The sequence below is a fragment of the Cariama cristata genome, unplaced genomic scaffold (genome assembly GCF_000690535.1).
Source record: "Cariama cristata isolate BGI_N322 unplaced genomic scaffold, ASM69053v1 scaffold26963, whole genome shotgun sequence".
Taxonomy (NCBI): domain Eukaryota; kingdom Metazoa; phylum Chordata; class Aves; order Cariamiformes; family Cariamidae; genus Cariama; species Cariama cristata.
In genome coordinates, this window is record NW_009609478.1 from 42,717 (window position 1) to 59,155 (window position 16,439).

Consider the following 16,439-nt stretch of genomic DNA (forward strand, 5'->3'; position numbering starts at 1 on the left):
TGGAGATGGGGCAGATATTTCCAGCGGCTGCTGCAAGTCTCTGGCATGGATGCAGTTCAGACACTGAAGCCCCTGGAGGAAAAGTGCAATTTGGGGCTTCTCATTTAGGCCTCTAAAGGTTTGAGAGTTTTTGTGGTACCCTGATAGACTACCCTTATACAGCCAAATATAAATTTAACCCTAATGACACCACAAGAGTGGAGAGGAGGTGGCTATTCCCTCATACCAGCTAGAAGGAGGAACTTCCAAGACTCACTTCTGTCTAAACATGGGAAGGTGTAGTTTTCACAGCCTGTGCATGCAAATACACCCATCCTAAGGCTGTCAGGTAGCCTTACAAACAAATATAGTCCTTAGTCGTTTGTGTTTTTTTTTTTATAGTGACCACTGTCAATGGAAAACATGCAGTGCATCTAGAGGAAAGTGTGCTTGTTCCCCAGGAACCTGGTGTATTTTTTATGTGACATAACTCAATATTCGAGCATGAGTCTCTCAGTAGAAGACAGCTGCACGTATTCAGCATGCCTCCTGCTTCCAGCATTGGGGTGTGATATCGCAGTCCTTTAGAAAAACAGCATCAGTTACTTTTGTCCTCTGCAGAAAAATGAAAAGGAGTTATGTTTCAATACTTCAGTTAAATGGCCAGTGAAACTGGGCTGTCGATTGAGGCTAGTCTGGAGTTACCAGAAAGCACAGGAATGGCTCCATGAAGAGTTTTCTACCACATAAATTTTTTTAGCAGAATATTTTTCAAATGGCTACACAGACTCAGGTACTAATACCAGAACTAACTTCAGCTAACTTCTGTTGGGGCACTAAGAGGCACACAGGTGCAGTGCAGTGCTCAGGATTGCCCTGCTCTAAATGAGAGACCTGCTTGGCACACTATTTACAATTTGCTGGTTCTACTTGTGTAATCAGTTCCCTTCTTCATTCCAGTCCTGTTCTTTTTATTCCCTATCCCGTTCCGATTTCTATTTCTCTTTGTTTACTTGTCAAGTCTACTGTATTAGAACATCAAAGACACAAAATTATTTAATTGCCTTTCTAAATGCACATATTCACCAAGAAGGTGCCACAGGTGTCCTCAGAATCTCTATTCAGCTGCTCCTTAACTTTGCTTTAATTGCAGAAATGCCTACGTTTTGGCTAAAACATGGGGTCCCTGCTCACAGCAACCATGTGAAGCAGTATTCCTGAGTTAAACACAGACAAATTTCAGAAGTGTGCTCTGAGCCTGGCCAACTCATGCAGCTTGTATGAAGGACTTCTACCACAATCTCTACAATAGTTTTCTGGTGTGCAGTGGGCACAGTTACAGAAGACTGGCTGGCACTGTGCTGCCTGCTGTTCCCTGAGCAGTTGTCAGGGAAAAAATAGGTGGCAGTGGGGTGCTGGCATGGCCTCTGCAGCTTCCTTTTTTCCATGGTCCACTTCTTAAGTTCTAAAACTAAATGTTTTAGCACATTTAGATCCTTACATGTTGTTCAACTAATGTGTTCCTTTCTTGGTACAGCTGTTAGCTTCAGGCTCTCCTAAACACTAGATGTCAACAATAACAAGCTAGACTCAGTTTTCACCTTGCAGTGCATCGTATATTCACTCAGACTTCTCTTTCCTCCACACTTCCTTATTCCTTTTCTTCCTAGCACTATGCATGTGCTATCTTTTAAGATTAACCTTAAAACTTTTCCATAAACCACAACCAAACAAGAAATACCTCACAAGCAGAATGATACAAGGCTTATTTTGTTGTTTATTAAGCTTTATGGATACTCACTGCCATCATCCCAAATGGATGTGTGATTCCTCTTCTATGTATGTGTATTCTTCCCTCAACTAATGCCAGACTTCTAGCAAAATATTAGCAATGCCATCTATAGCACAAAGATACACCATGATAAATGTATATCCTCTACTGTTTAACTTTTGATTTTAAAAAAAAGTGAGGGTTTTCAAATAATATTTGCATATGCCTGTTTTATTTAAAAGCTTGTGATACAGTCATCCACAGTGATTCCAGTATTCTGATCATGTCAGAGTTCCTTTTTATTGTGTTTTGCTCAAGTAGCCAGGAGGATGAACCCTAATCCATTATTTACATAATGTCTGTTGCAATGACAGATAAGATACAAGAAAAAAACATCCGTTGTTTCATTTTAAAGTACTGCTGTTTGTTATTTACCTATAGTACAGTGGAAAGAGAACAGCACAAACTGTACCAGAGAAGCAGAAAAATACACAGAATAATTCCAAAACAAATTTAGTTGATTAAATGCAGCACATTAAACCCAGACATTTTCATGTTGACATTTTAGTATCATTAATGAAGGGCCCAGCTATTGATCTTTGCTCGGGCAACTGTCTATTGAATCCACTGGACTTAAATTCAGAACGAGTGTAGCCTAATGAATTTCAAGTAATAATTGCTATACAAGGTAATTGCAAAATGTGCATAGCAAAGCTCCTCTGAGGGGAATTTATGAGATTTCTACATCAATCTGAATGTGCAAAGGCTTGCAATTCAGCATGACATGAGTTATTAACCTCACTAGAATAAAGAAGGAAAATAATATTATATTTTGTTTAACCTCTGCAGCTTCAGAATTTCAGAATTATAGGGCTCTAGTAATAGATCCAAACAGTAAAAACTTAGAAATTTTCCTCAGTTATCTCATTATGTGAAGCAACGTAGTTCATTCTGTGAGGGGAGCTACTAGTTAGAATGATCACACAGAAAAAATACATTCATGTAATAAAAATACTGGATCATTTCATTAAAGTAATTATTATTTAATTCTAGTTACTGAACAAATTTGTGCCTTTCTCCTGACTCCTTGATGTGCACACTAAATGAAGCTCCTGTGGGATCTGAATGGGCAGTCAGGCAGACCCATCTTCTCCTAATGCCTCTGTATTGGAGCAGCTTCTTGAAGGATTTTGGTGCTAGGACTTGTCAGAGACTGGAACCTGGACTACATGAACTATCACAAGTCCTACAGTTCTTCATTTCTCCTAAGCAGTGGACAGGCATTGACTTGTTCTGTCCACCAGCTCTTTGTCACTACTCCTCTGTTGGAGGATGCCAACCGCTCACCATCAGAGCCAACACTGTAGTTCGTGTGAGCTTTTCCTAATCTGCTCCAGGCAAAAATCAGCCAGGTTAGTTGACACAATGTGAACTGTGATGTGAGCTAACCGAGGTGGGTTTGCCTGCAAGAGGTTAGGAATTGTTCGCATGCACTGCTCTGATGTCTCTGCTCTGAGCATCCCACATGATGAGCTGCTCAAGTACCTTCTACCAACACAACTGGATTCAGAAAAGCGATCTGCAGCTTCATGCTTTTATAATCAGTGAAGCAGGCTTCATCATCATCAGTTATTGATTTTCAGGGTTTAGTTACAGCTGGAAGAGTTTAAAACAGCTTCTCATTATGATGAGTGGTTTAAAAATAATGAATATTTAGATTTTTGTTATCTCCACATTTACTCCTTCTCATTAACTCAAAATCTTTACTGAATACATTTAAATGAGGAAAGAAATAAAAGAATCCTATTTTAAATGAAGTAGGAATTCTCACTGACTTCTGTGGACCAAGATTTGAATGCAGAATTAATCTGATGATCACAAATTTGAAAAAAATTGTCAAAAGAATGCAGCAATTTTGTACAATTCTATCTACTATAAAGTTGTAGGACATTACAATTGTATTTTTATAAAATATTTATGGACAGCAAACTACAGAAATAAATTTTTTAAAATGTATCAAGAGCATCACAACCAATATTTTCATCCTCATTTTTGAAAGTGAAGTATCTCCTGTGCCACAGTTTAAGAACTGACTTCCACAAACCTCTACCTTTACACAAAAATATGCATTTAAGTACTAAAATGAAGTTTGATCCATTTCTACTTGGTATTTAGTCAAAACTATTTTCCCTTGCCCCACAGTTCATTCAGTGGACGGCTACTGGGGCAAGGACATTGAACATTTTTTGTAACAAGGGAATATAAGACAGCAAAGCAGCTTGTGGTTCTGCAACATTGATACTTGTTACTGCCAGTATAACCTACATCTTTAATAATACCAGTATGAGCTGTACGTAACATCATGAATTTTCATCAAACAGAACATAAAATCTTCTGTTCCATTACTGTGGAAACTAAGAATAAAGCTAAAAGGTAAAGAATCCAGAGATGCATCCTTATCCTGAATCCAGAGAAAAGGATTTCCACATTTGCTTTTATATGTGAGATTAATCCTAACCTGTGACTAATGGGAATCAATAATATACGAGTCAATACTCCCCTAAGTACGTTGGGTATTTTTTAATTACTCCTTTTGAATGCTTTTGTATTTTTATTACCAGTTAATATTATGAAAGACAATACATCTACTTGAAATTTTACCAAGTCATCATAGTAGGATACAGCTCAGTACAGAACCCTTAACAGAATTCATCTTACACTGTATCTGTTTCACTTCCTAATAATTTCAAAGTCATTAAACTACTACCACACTGGTTTTTGTGAAATTCAGATCCTGAGGAGGGTTTTTGCATAACTAAAAAGAAAAATTTAATCCCTACTTTCCTGCAAATACACAGGGCCTATTGGGAGAGAAGTATGGGAACATCCGAATACCAGGGGAAGTTGAGTCAGCAGAATTTGAAATGATCCTGGATGCTGCTGTAGAGGCCAAGCTAGAGACAAGGATTTTAGAAGAGTGGTACTGCAGGGATGAGAATGCAGTACCACCAGCATATTACCTCAGACCAAAATCTGAAATGCTGAAGGACTACCAGAATACGGTAAGTCATAGTCACCACCTTACAAAATTCTTCTCTATCAGTTACTGTGGCAGGCAGTCCCCAGGGCCGGACACTTGCTGCTCTCTCTGAATTAGCTTCTGCAGCCCTGTCCACACCTGAGCAACTGGTGATGGGACGCTCCTTTCCCATACATGGTGAAGGAAGCAGCTGCGAAACACTGTGGAACACAACAGGTCATGACTCCTGTGTTGATGCGCTCTCTGAGAGCAGCTACAGCAAGTGGGTTGTAGTCATTCATGACCTGTTGGGGCTAGTGGAACAGTTGTGTGGATTTAGCTTCCCTTCCCTGATCCTGGAATAGGGAGAGCTCAGGCTCTCCTGCCCTGGTATTGTGCTTTTGCTAGATTTCAATAAACAGGATTTGCAAAGGAAATACACATTTTCCCTTCTATCCCCGTATAAGAAAGCTCTTTAACAGTCAAACAAGTGCTTAAATGCTGTCCTGAGTCAGATCTCTCTTATTAATTGTATTCTAACAGAATAGTCTTGAACACTGTTAATTATAATTTTTAAAACAGGCATTTGTTTTTAATTGTCTTTAATTGATAACATATTGTCTTTAATTGATGACAGTAAAAACTGTATATTATCTAGGGCTCAGTTCTACCTTCCTACATGTCCAATATACCCAAGGACAGATTTCAGTGTACAAAAAATGAAGTCCTTAACAAAGTATTCACTTCATTTTGAGTGCATACCATATTATACAAGAAAATGAAATTAAACCGTTATACTGCATTCACTTATCATGTAGCAGAATGTTTTCTCTGTTGCATAAAAAAACATTGAAAACATGAAAAACATAGACATGGAAAGAGTTGTAATGAGTGGAAGACAGTATAATGTGGCTAATTCTGAATTCCTGATCACAAGGGAGAAAGCAAGTTTTGTAACTTTGCATTGTTTTGCTAATGCTCACAATATCCCTTTGAATAAACCTTGGGGCTTTTGCTATTAAAACTTTGTACCTTTCCTTAAGCTACTGATACACAGAAGTAAGTTAAAAGATGTTCATAACTTAAAGCTGACATAGAGTTACATCTCCTAAACTTACAGAAAGTAATAAAAGATTCACAGCTCTGAACGTGTCAAGAAAGAGTTGCTAGGGAGCTTATCCTGGTAGCTCTTCTTTGTCCTATCACACCCTCCAGGAAAACTGGAGAGCCTTTAAAGGCTTCACCTGCAGTAAGTAATGCAGCAGTGACTACCAGCTGCCTTAGAGAAACCTCCATCCATCGTGGCATCTGCCAGATACCATCTGAAGGGATTAGTGAATTTATATTAGAGTCCCTCTCTGATGACAGTGAGATTACTGTTACTATAGCAATGAATGAATGAAAGTAATGTCACATACAATCCCGTATTTTTCAAATATGGTAGCTAATATGAAGTGCTTAATTACAGGTACCAGGGACCTCATTTTCAGTTTTGAGATCCAAGTTTAAATTATTATTATTATTACTTCTCATTAAAGGAGCGATAATTTTAGCAGTATTACTGCTGCTTTATTATCATTATTTCAGGCTTGGTTCTCAAAACCCTCTTTCTATAAAGGTGTTATTGGTCTTACTCTTGAAAAATATTGCATTAGCCGCCTACAATAGGAACTCAGAAAATATTCGAAGTAGCTAACTTTTATAATTCTAAAACGGAATATGTTATGGTTGTCTGCAGTATAAAAAGTTGAACTCTTATTTATTTACTTTTAGTGTATGTGTTTCTCTGTTACCATGTTATTTATGACCTTGAATATTAGACTTTTACTTTCTGAAGTTGTAGATGTGTGTATTACAGCTACTGTTTAACTATGGATATTTTTAAAAGATGGAATCTTCTTCAAACTCTATGAATGAGAACAAATGGCAAGATATATCAGAAGAGATTAAGAAGATTTTTAAGACTGCTGTGAAATTGCTGTATGAGAAAGGAAAAATGAAACACAGCCAAGCAAAGAGATATCTTTCCTCTGGTAAAGTTCAGACTAACTATTTCTATATATTCATTTATTATCTTTTCTATCAGCCTTTCCACAAACATGAAAATACATTTCTGTCAGCATTTCTCATATAATTGAAGAGAAAAAAACTGTTCATTGTGCTTGCTTGAGACCAAAACCCATACAAAAGCACCCAGTGATTTTTCTGTGCTTTTTCTGTTTTTTACAGAAAACAGATGCAATCATTTAAGAGTCTGGACATTGCGGGTGGGGGGTGTTCTTGAACTGTTTATAAAGAAAAGTTAATAGAGACTCTGTGTTCTCTTTTCATCCTCAGCTATTGAAGATGAACTTGATTTTGCCTTGGGTAAACAAACACCAGCTTTCCTAAAGAAGTGTGTTTGCTACATTCGGAAAATTGCCAACATTGAGCGTTTCGTTAAAATTCCAGAGATGGGAAAATACATGGATGTGGTACATACAGCTGGGAAGTTTCTACGAGATCCCGAAGCCCATGAGAAACTGATCAAGCTCAGGGATGAATTCATTCCTACCATCGTTGCATCATCCAATCTGAGAGTGTACACATCCGTCACTCACTGTGACATGAAACTGGGTTACTCCCAAGAAGTAGAGAACCATTACATCGAAGGACTTGGTAAACAGTTCTATGAAGACATGATTGATATAATCCAAGCAACAGTGCAGCAGAATTTTGACACCGAGACAGACCTGCTGTATGATGAAGTTCTTCAACACTCTTCACTATGTAAAACGTACTCCACTTTTTATGAATATAGATGTGAGGCATTAAACATAGTTCACAAGTACGTTCTACCTAGCAAAATAGGACACATTAACCCTCTTATCATATATGGAGGACCATGCACAGGGAAGACTCTCTTATTAGCAGAAGTGGCGAAGAAGGTAAATAAATAGCTTACATGATGTGGTGATGTTAGGAGTATTAGTGTATAAAGGCCAACTTAGTTTTCCATTCTTCCTTTTGTCAACAGATCTTCTATCAGCCCTCAATATATAAAATCAAAATAATAAAAAGTATATTCTGCATATTATTGTACACATATTCAGAAAGGACTTACCTTTCAATAATAACATGTCTGTATCATGTGCTTAGCCAAAACTAAAATACTTTATCAGAGCTCTTAAAAACCTAATAGGAATCAATGTATTTTTGAATTAACAACATGTGTTTTAGAAGGATCTCTTTCCCTCTTGTTCTACTGAGGTCTTACGAATCTGGAACCATCTAAACATCATATGCTGGTTTTAGTCTTAATGACAAATACAAGATGTCTTTCCAAGTCATGCCATCTTATATTCTCTTCAGCAATTATTCCAGAATTAGTCTGATAACACTTGCTACAAAGCTATCTGTAATAACCTGCAAAAATACCTGTACTTACTTATCTGACATACGCTGTGTAAGTCATTGAGCTGAGTAGTACAGGGAGATGAGTGAAACACTTTGTGCAAGGCAGGACCAGATGCAGAAAAAGACCAAGCTGACATCTCTAGGCCTAATTGTCCAGCTGGGAGTCACAACTTTGAGTTCCCTGCAGGCTGCTCAGACAATTTAGCACAGCGGGCTGGGAAAGAACCATATCAGCCAGAAGGAAATGGAGAAGGGAACAATGATGTTTAAAATCCCATATCTTTCCCAAATGTGACTTCCTATAGATTCATATTAGTTGAATACATGAAATTGGGATTTGCAACTCAAGATCTCATTTCAGATCCGAGTATATAAGTTAACGTAGAGACTCTGGTTATGCTTTTCTTTTAAAATATTCCATAATAACTTACAACGTGGTGAAAAGACTTAGCAAGTAAGAGAACTGAGTGTGTTAGCCTGCACAGATTGGGAGGATTTAAAGCTACATTCCTCACTTTCTTAGAGTACACTAACCAAAAAAAACCAGCAAGAGATACACACTGCCACAAGGGGTAAAAAGTAAGAGCCAAAGTCACAGGCACACCAAGACAAAGTGTACTTCTGTGGTCCAGGAATTAAGGTAACCAGCGAGCAGAGGGCACCCTGTACTCTGATCCCTGCCCTCCAAAACCGTCAGGGCATGCATTTATACTTAGCTGGGAATCAATGTTAAACAAGTTTAGATGCAAGCTGGTCTGCCTGGCCAAGGATGGCATTGCTTAGTGTCTAAGGAAGCTTATTTATAAGAGAATCTTCCTGCTAAAGAAGTGAGACACAGATTTTGCACACTGTACCCTGGGATTTATGGATGATATTCTACTCACATCCCCTTAGACGTAAGTCTTTTTTGTCAGTCTGGGTCTTAGTGTTTTGAGATATTACCTGTCCTAAACAAAGATGACATATGATAAGAATTTCATTCAGTGCACGTAAATCAAACCTGCCTTGAACTCTGCCAGTGAAAGCATTGCCATTCAACTAGTAAGATTTTAAAATGTTTATTTATATATAGGCAATTACTATTTATAAACTCTGCTACTGTGCTTCATTTAGATATTAACTAAATTATGCTCTATATTCTAGGCCTATTCCTGGTTGCAAGAAGAGATGGGACCAGATTCTGATCCAGTGGTAGTTATAAGATTTTTAGGATCCACTGAAACAAGTACAGATCTGAAGAACATACTTCAAAGCATTTGTGAACAATTAGCAGTCAACTATCGTTGCCTCGTACAAAGTTACCCAAAAAAGATTCATGACCTTCGGGACTTGTTCATAAATCTCTTGAATGAGTCTTCATTCCACAGGCCACTAGTGATAATATTCGATGCTCTAGAACAGCTAACAGATAGTGATGATGGTAGGAAGCTCTGGTGGCTTCCCATTCACCTTCCCCGTTCAGTACGGATAATTTTGTCAACACTGCCAAACAAGCATGGGATCTTGCAAAAACTGAGGTGCCTTATTCATGAAGAAAACAACTACATTGAATTGACTGCAAGGGACAGAAAGATGTGTAGCCAAGTACTGAAACACCAGCTGCTGCGAGTTAAAAGAAAAGTAACATCAGGGCAACAAATCTATGTCAATGAAGCCTTCTCCAAGTGCACACTGCCTATGTTTGTGAACTTAACCTTCAGAGAGGTCAGGAACTGGAGATCTCACAAAGATGTGGATGAGTCCTCCCTCTGTGTCACTGTCCATGAAAGCATAGAGCAGTTGTTTTGGTCACTGGAAAACAAGTGTGGATCAAGACTATTGTCAAGAGCACTTGGCTACATCACTATGTCCAAATCTGGCCTAAGTGAAATGGAACTGGAAGATATTTTAGCCCTTGACAACAGTGTTATGTACGAACTGAGTGAGAGCATCAGAGAAAGTAACCCACTGAGAATTCCGTATATATACATTGCAAGGCTTAAGGAGGGCTTACAGGGGTACTTAATAGAGAGACAGGTGAAAAATGTAACGCTCCTTCTTTGGGCAAATAGGCACTTGCAACTAATTGCCCAGAAATTGTACCTGCACAATGAAGAAGACCTGCGTGAAATGCACACAGTCATGGCAGAGTATTTCCTTGGTGTTTGGTCAGGTGGACGAAGAAAACCTTTTTACAGCAATGACCAATATCTGAATGGTTGTCCTGACCGTGATGGTAGAGGCCTGAACGAGGATGTAAAGCACTGCATGGATCAGACTGCTTTTGACAGGCAGGCACCTGATCAGCCATGGGTCTTTCAGTGTAATCCATTAGAGCCTGATATCTTTTTTATCAATCACAGAAAAATGACAGAGCTTATTCATCACTTGACGAGATGTGGAAGAACAGATGATCTTCTCTATGGAGTCATTATGAACTTCAGCTGGCTGTACACCATGATTAGAATAGGGCAGTTTGATAAGGCACTTTCTGACGTAGAACTGGCTTACACCTACTCTCAAAAAAAGGAGCTGAAATTTCTGGCCAGTACCCTCCGCAGTATAAAGTTCAAAGTAGTAAAATACCCAGGTTCACTCTCTGCTGAATTGCAGCAGAGGCTTCTCCCGGTAGTAAGTTCATTGCCCAAACTCAGACATCTCCTCTTAGAATGTGACAAGGACGGGCCCAAGTACTGCTCTATCGTCCCTTTGCATTCCTCCATGGATGTGACTTACAGCCCTGAGCGCCTGCCACTGTCATCCAGCTGCATGCACGTCACTGAGATTTTGCCTACTTTTAATCCCAGCACAATTATTGCTGCTTTAGAAAATGGCTCCATCAGCACTTGGGATGTAGAGACCCGCCAGTTACTAAGGCAGATTACAACAGCTCCATCTGTTATCTTAGGGATGAAGCTTACTAGTGATGAAAAGTATCTTGTAGTGGCTACAACAAAAAACACTCTTTTGATATATGATAACATAAATTCCTGTCTTCTGTCTGAGGTAGAAATTAAAGGGTCCAAACATTGTGGAATTGGGGGGGGCTCCAGTTTTATAAATGGATTTACGTTATCAGTCAACCACGCACTTGCTTGGCTGGAGGCCAGCAAAGACGTTACTGTAATAGATTTGCTTTACGGTTGGCCTCTCTATCACTTCCACTGCTGGTACGAAGTGACCTGTGTGCAGTGTTCCCCCGATGGAGTTTATGCGTTCTGCGGACAGTATTTGAACACCGCGACCATTTTTCACTTGGGCAGCGGGGAGAAGCTGGCCACTGTGACCTCTGAATTTTCTGGTGGATTTGTGAAATTCCTTCTGATTCTGGACACAGCCCAAGAAATGGTGATGGTGGACAATGAGGGTAGCCTCTCTGTTTGGAATACAGAGGAAATCGTGAATCCCCAGCTTACGGATGACTTTGATTGCAGGAAGGAAGACAGTGAAGTTGTCAGCATAGAGCTTTCTGAAGACCAAAGTGCAATTTTAATTTGTAAGGCTCTCAGCATTGAACTTCTTGACACTCGTGTGTGGAAGGTGGCTGAAAAGTTTAGAGCTAAACACAATGAGCGTTTTATATCTGCTGTGTTGTCCAAAAATGGCAACTGTATAATTGCTTCAATGGAAAATACCTCAGCCATTTTTGTTTGGAGAAGAGATACAGGACAGTGTATGGCAAGCTTACAGGAAATCTCAGGAACTATAGTCAGGCTAATTAAATCAAATCATCATAACATGCTGCTATCCTTATCCACCAGCGGTGTCCTTTCTATTTGGGATATAGACATCATAACTGCTATGTCCAATATTGACAAATCTGGCAAGCCTATCCAAAGACTGGTCTTGCCAGCCAGAGGTGAATTAATATACACATTGGATGGATCAGATTCTGTCCATAAGTGGAACTTCAGCACTGGATTTATTGAAGCTGTGTTCAAGCATGAAGGTATTGTTGAAAACTGTGTGCTGACCTCTTCTGGAGAGATCATGGTTACATCAGATGATAAATGCAGCCAGTACGTGTGGCACACGGTTAGTGGTGAAAATATCTTTCGCATTAATGGACAAAAAATCTCGGAGCTAATGATTACTCATAATGATCAATTTGTAGTCTCTCTCTGTGAGCAAAATGCATCCAGAGTTTGGCGACTGGCTACAGGACATAGGGTTTGCAATATTTTAGTTGCCTTACAGAATGCATTTATAACAATTGCAAATACGTTTGTAGTCGGAATGGCGAAGAATAAAGTGTTGGCAGTGAGTCTCTGGACAGGCAGTATAACCAAGAAGTTTTGCTGTGATGATGGTGCAAGCATTGTGGATATTAAGCTGATACCAGACTGCCCAGATATTATAGTATTTATAACATCTACTGAAACTGTGAACATCTGGAGCCTAACGGAGGAAGTCATCTGCAGACGCGTACAATTGCCTACCAATTTCTTAAAAAGTTTGGAAGACTTTGAAATATCCCCAAATGGGAAGCTAGGAATTATAACTCGTGGTGATGAGAACATCAATGTGCTTGATTTATACAGTGGAAAACTTCGTGTGGTTCATGCTCCAGGTGTCATCTGGCGGCAGAGGCTGTCTCGTGATGGCCGCTATCTTGTGTACATCTGTTTTCGCAGTGAAGATGATGATGATAATGGTGCGGTCTCTAGCTTAATTGTAATGAGGCTAGCGGATGGCAAAAACATCGGTGCCTGTTCTCTTTATAAAACTCCCACTTTTCTTGCACTTTCACAGAGACATTTGAATATTATTATTGGATTTGATGATGGAAGTATAGGTACTTACACTGTAGTGGATCGAGTCGACGCTGCACTGAAAATCAAAATTGCTACTTCAAACAGCCGTCAGATTTTCAACAACACAACACAAGTGATTAGGCCAAAATGTCACAATTATAGCTTCAAAGTGACTGCAGACTGCATTTGGAGGGAATCAACGGAAGTATTTGCCAGGGATAGCCCCATTACAGTTACAGAGCCAGAGGTGAGTGAAGCAACACCAACCAAAAAACACAACTATTGCTATGAGAAAGTGTGCTCAGCCATAGATTGCAGAGGACACAGTTTTGCTCCTGACAACTAAGTAACTGTCTGGACAAGCTTATCTGAATAATAGTATACATGCATAGATTTGTCTTCTGAATTCATGTAAAAATCAGCGCATTTCTTGGAAGACAGACAGAAACAGCAGAGGGCAGACCAGCTGTTTTTTCCTCAACAAATATTCCTACATTTATGTAAACATAAAAGCAAACATAAAGCAAATGGGCTGCAGGGTTTTTTAAATTTCGGAATACAAGGTTCAGTCCAAGATTTCATCAAGGCCTTGATTAAAAATTTCTAGCAATACTATCAAAATTGTTACGCTATTACAGAAGTTAGGTGATCTTATCTGGCATTGACAAACTGTTTTAGCTAGAACTAAAGCTCCATATGATCGGTGAGAAGAGTTAGACCACTATTTTATATACCAAGTCGCCTAGATGGCTCTATAGCTAACAGCCAACTTTATACCCACTTGCAAAAATGTGTTTTTCTGCTTGATGGTGCAATGACAAGATGTCACCTGCCAGCCTGGAACACTTGATACATTCCATCATCATTTAAAAACTACCTACCTTTTTTTGTTTGTTTGTTTAACTGGGATTAATCTTTGGGTTGAAAGGAGTAGGTGCCAGTGAGCTGCAAACATGTCAACATGTGAGGTGATAAGTATTTGTTCACCTCAATGAATGGACTGAAAGATTTTTTTTTTTAATTGCATGCAGGGTTTTCAGGTTTCTGTATTGTGATAAAAAATATAAAAACCTAGGTCGTGAAAGGAATATAGGATTTGGGGTTTTATTTTTGGTTTGGGGAATCTTTTTGTCTTCACAGTGTGTACAGGTCATAACGAAAACTTTTTCTAAGAGAAAGGGCGTTACAGATGAACAGTTAAACACATTAATTTCTTTATGTTGTAAGGTTGCTACCCATTCTGTTGTAAGAAAGTCTAAAGTATCTCCTATGTCCCCAAAGTAATCTTAATTGAAAGTTTTCAGACATGCCATGTATTAATCTTGATAACATTTGCCTTACTATCATTTCTGTTCTTTCCCATGATAAATACAGATCAGATGACCAAACACTCTGGGAATGCTTGTATATGTGCTGAAACACTCCACTAAATGTAAAGGCTATCCAAAGGTCCTTTACTGGTCCAATTTGTAATGGGTTTTTCTCACTTCCACATACTTACAAGCTTCACTTTCTGCTTTAGAACTGTTCTGAGCCTTTTGTACAGTTTTACCAGTTTCAAGGCAGAAATTGTGAAATAATGATAAATACTTTTTAAAAAAAAATCACATTTTGCCCAAGTAAAAAAAAAAATAATACTGGACAACATCTGAAAGGATAAGAAGATTTTTCCCTCCTTACATATCTTAAAGATGGCACACCTGTGGAAATATTTTCAAATTATTGAAACAAAACAATTTTATTTTTAAAATGAGAACTCCATGTCGCAAATTTCCAAGAAATGAATGCTAAGCTAGAACTTAATGTAGTGTGTGAATGTTCAATGTACAAGCCAATATAGTATATTAAGTGACTTGAATGATTTTTCCTAACTTGTTTGCAACTAATAGATCATATTGAATGTTTTTATGTAAACTTTGTATTGTTGGGAAAACCTACTGAATCAGAGATTTATATTTTCATAAATGTCAAATTTAGTTAAATTTTGTTACAGAGTTGTTAAATTAGAAATTTATTGCAGTCTTCAAACAATATACAGTCTTGTGTATGCATTGTTTGTACTAATAAACTATGGAAACAGACATGTGTGTCCCTTAATTTCAGGGAAATTTCGTTCTGGCAAAGGGACACAAGGCATTTGCAGCTCCCGTTAGCCTGTATTTAAATAATTTTTAAGGGCTACATTCATAAGGAAAAATCCCAATATTTTTCCCACTTCAGTTAACTAAATCAAGCATTCAAAAAACAATGAGATTCACCGAAAAAATGCAAGCTTAGATGCTGCTTATGACTAGATTGCATACCACTAGGGTGAAAGTCAACAGACACAAAGGCTTGTGTAACCTACCCATTAGAAAGCACAGAAAAGAGAGGAGCACCTGAAATCCCACTCCCCTTCAGACCTGTGGAGATATGGGAAGAAGCTGTGGGATCCACACCTCCCAGGATCCTGTCCTGAAGGTAAGAAACTTCCACTTTCTTTCAAACACTGGGCATGACTCACACATTTCAGCCTTGAAACTCCTTGTGCATAACCTGCATAATGTTGGAAAGTTAGTTCCTTCATTTTCTTGGAAGAGTAAAAATACATCTATTTGCCAGGAGGGTGGCTAACTTTGAGTAGTAAAGGAGTATAACAGAAAGAAAGCAAAACACAGAAACAGAGAAATGTTCATCCTTTTGGGGAAGGAATACCAGAACCCAGCTGGTCCCAGCTCCACTGGGTGGCTTATTGATAGAGTACCCAGCCTTGCTCCTCGTTTTCTGGCTCAGTGAACTTTGTGGTCTTCTGCACAGTGGCATGTCTTTTTGGGGCAGGAGACAGTCCCCAGCAAAACAGAGGATCAACCTAAAAGTAAGAGCAGTCTTCCCTTCATCTCAGGCCAAAGAGGGAATTGATTTTAGGCCTTGCCTAGTTGGTCAAAGCAACAGGCTGACACATGAAAGCAGTGATGCTATATATAAAAAGGCATGGGTGTTCTTGTCCTGCTTTGAACCTTTTATGTTCTAACCAAGGACAGCAAAAGTGGGGCAGCACTACTATTTTTCTTAATTGTAAAACAATGAGAAAGACAAACATGAACATGACTCCTAATCCACTTAAGACCTTCAGCCAAGTGTTCAGTTCCTAGTCTCATTGAAGGATGCTGTTTAAGTCCTGTCCTTCCTCATAGTTTATCTATGACTTAATAGATAAACTCATTCAGCTTTCCAGCTTTCTGAATGTATTTCTCAGGGGTCAGACTCTTCACACTGAGCCTAAGCAGCAAAGGTTTCTGAATGGCATTAGGCTGTCAGTGTTCAAATACTTGCTGCTGCAAGAGTGGGCACTCCATAGCCCCTCACAAATCTGTCTCCAAGTATGTCTGTGTAGTGGTACAGGGACAAAGTAGTTTCTCTGATAATGAGCCATCCAAATGCCAAGTGCTGTTCTATCCCTACATAGGAATAGAGCGATTTACTTTCTTTTAAGGAGCACTATTTGCGTATCTAGAACAAAGCTTTCATTTATTCTTTATCTAAAGTGCATCAATAAACAGAC

At 38.8% G+C, this 16,439-nt stretch overlaps 1 protein-coding gene across 1 annotated transcript in view; it reads left to right on the forward strand.

Moving 5' to 3' along the window:
• Window positions 1-13,244, forward strand: part of NWD2 (NACHT and WD repeat domain containing 2) — a 49,373-nt gene extending 36,129 nt beyond the window's left edge. The window contains exons 4-7 of the mRNA XM_009697550.1: window positions 4,609-4,812; window positions 6,658-6,802; window positions 7,107-7,696; window positions 9,309-13,244. Coding sequence (XP_009695852.1) covers window positions 4,609-4,812; window positions 6,658-6,802; window positions 7,107-7,696; window positions 9,309-13,244 — 4,875 coding nt within the window. The remainder of the gene's footprint in view (window positions 1-4,608; window positions 4,813-6,657; window positions 6,803-7,106; window positions 7,697-9,308) is intronic.
• The last annotated feature ends 3,195 nt before the right edge of the window (window positions 13,245-16,439 follow it).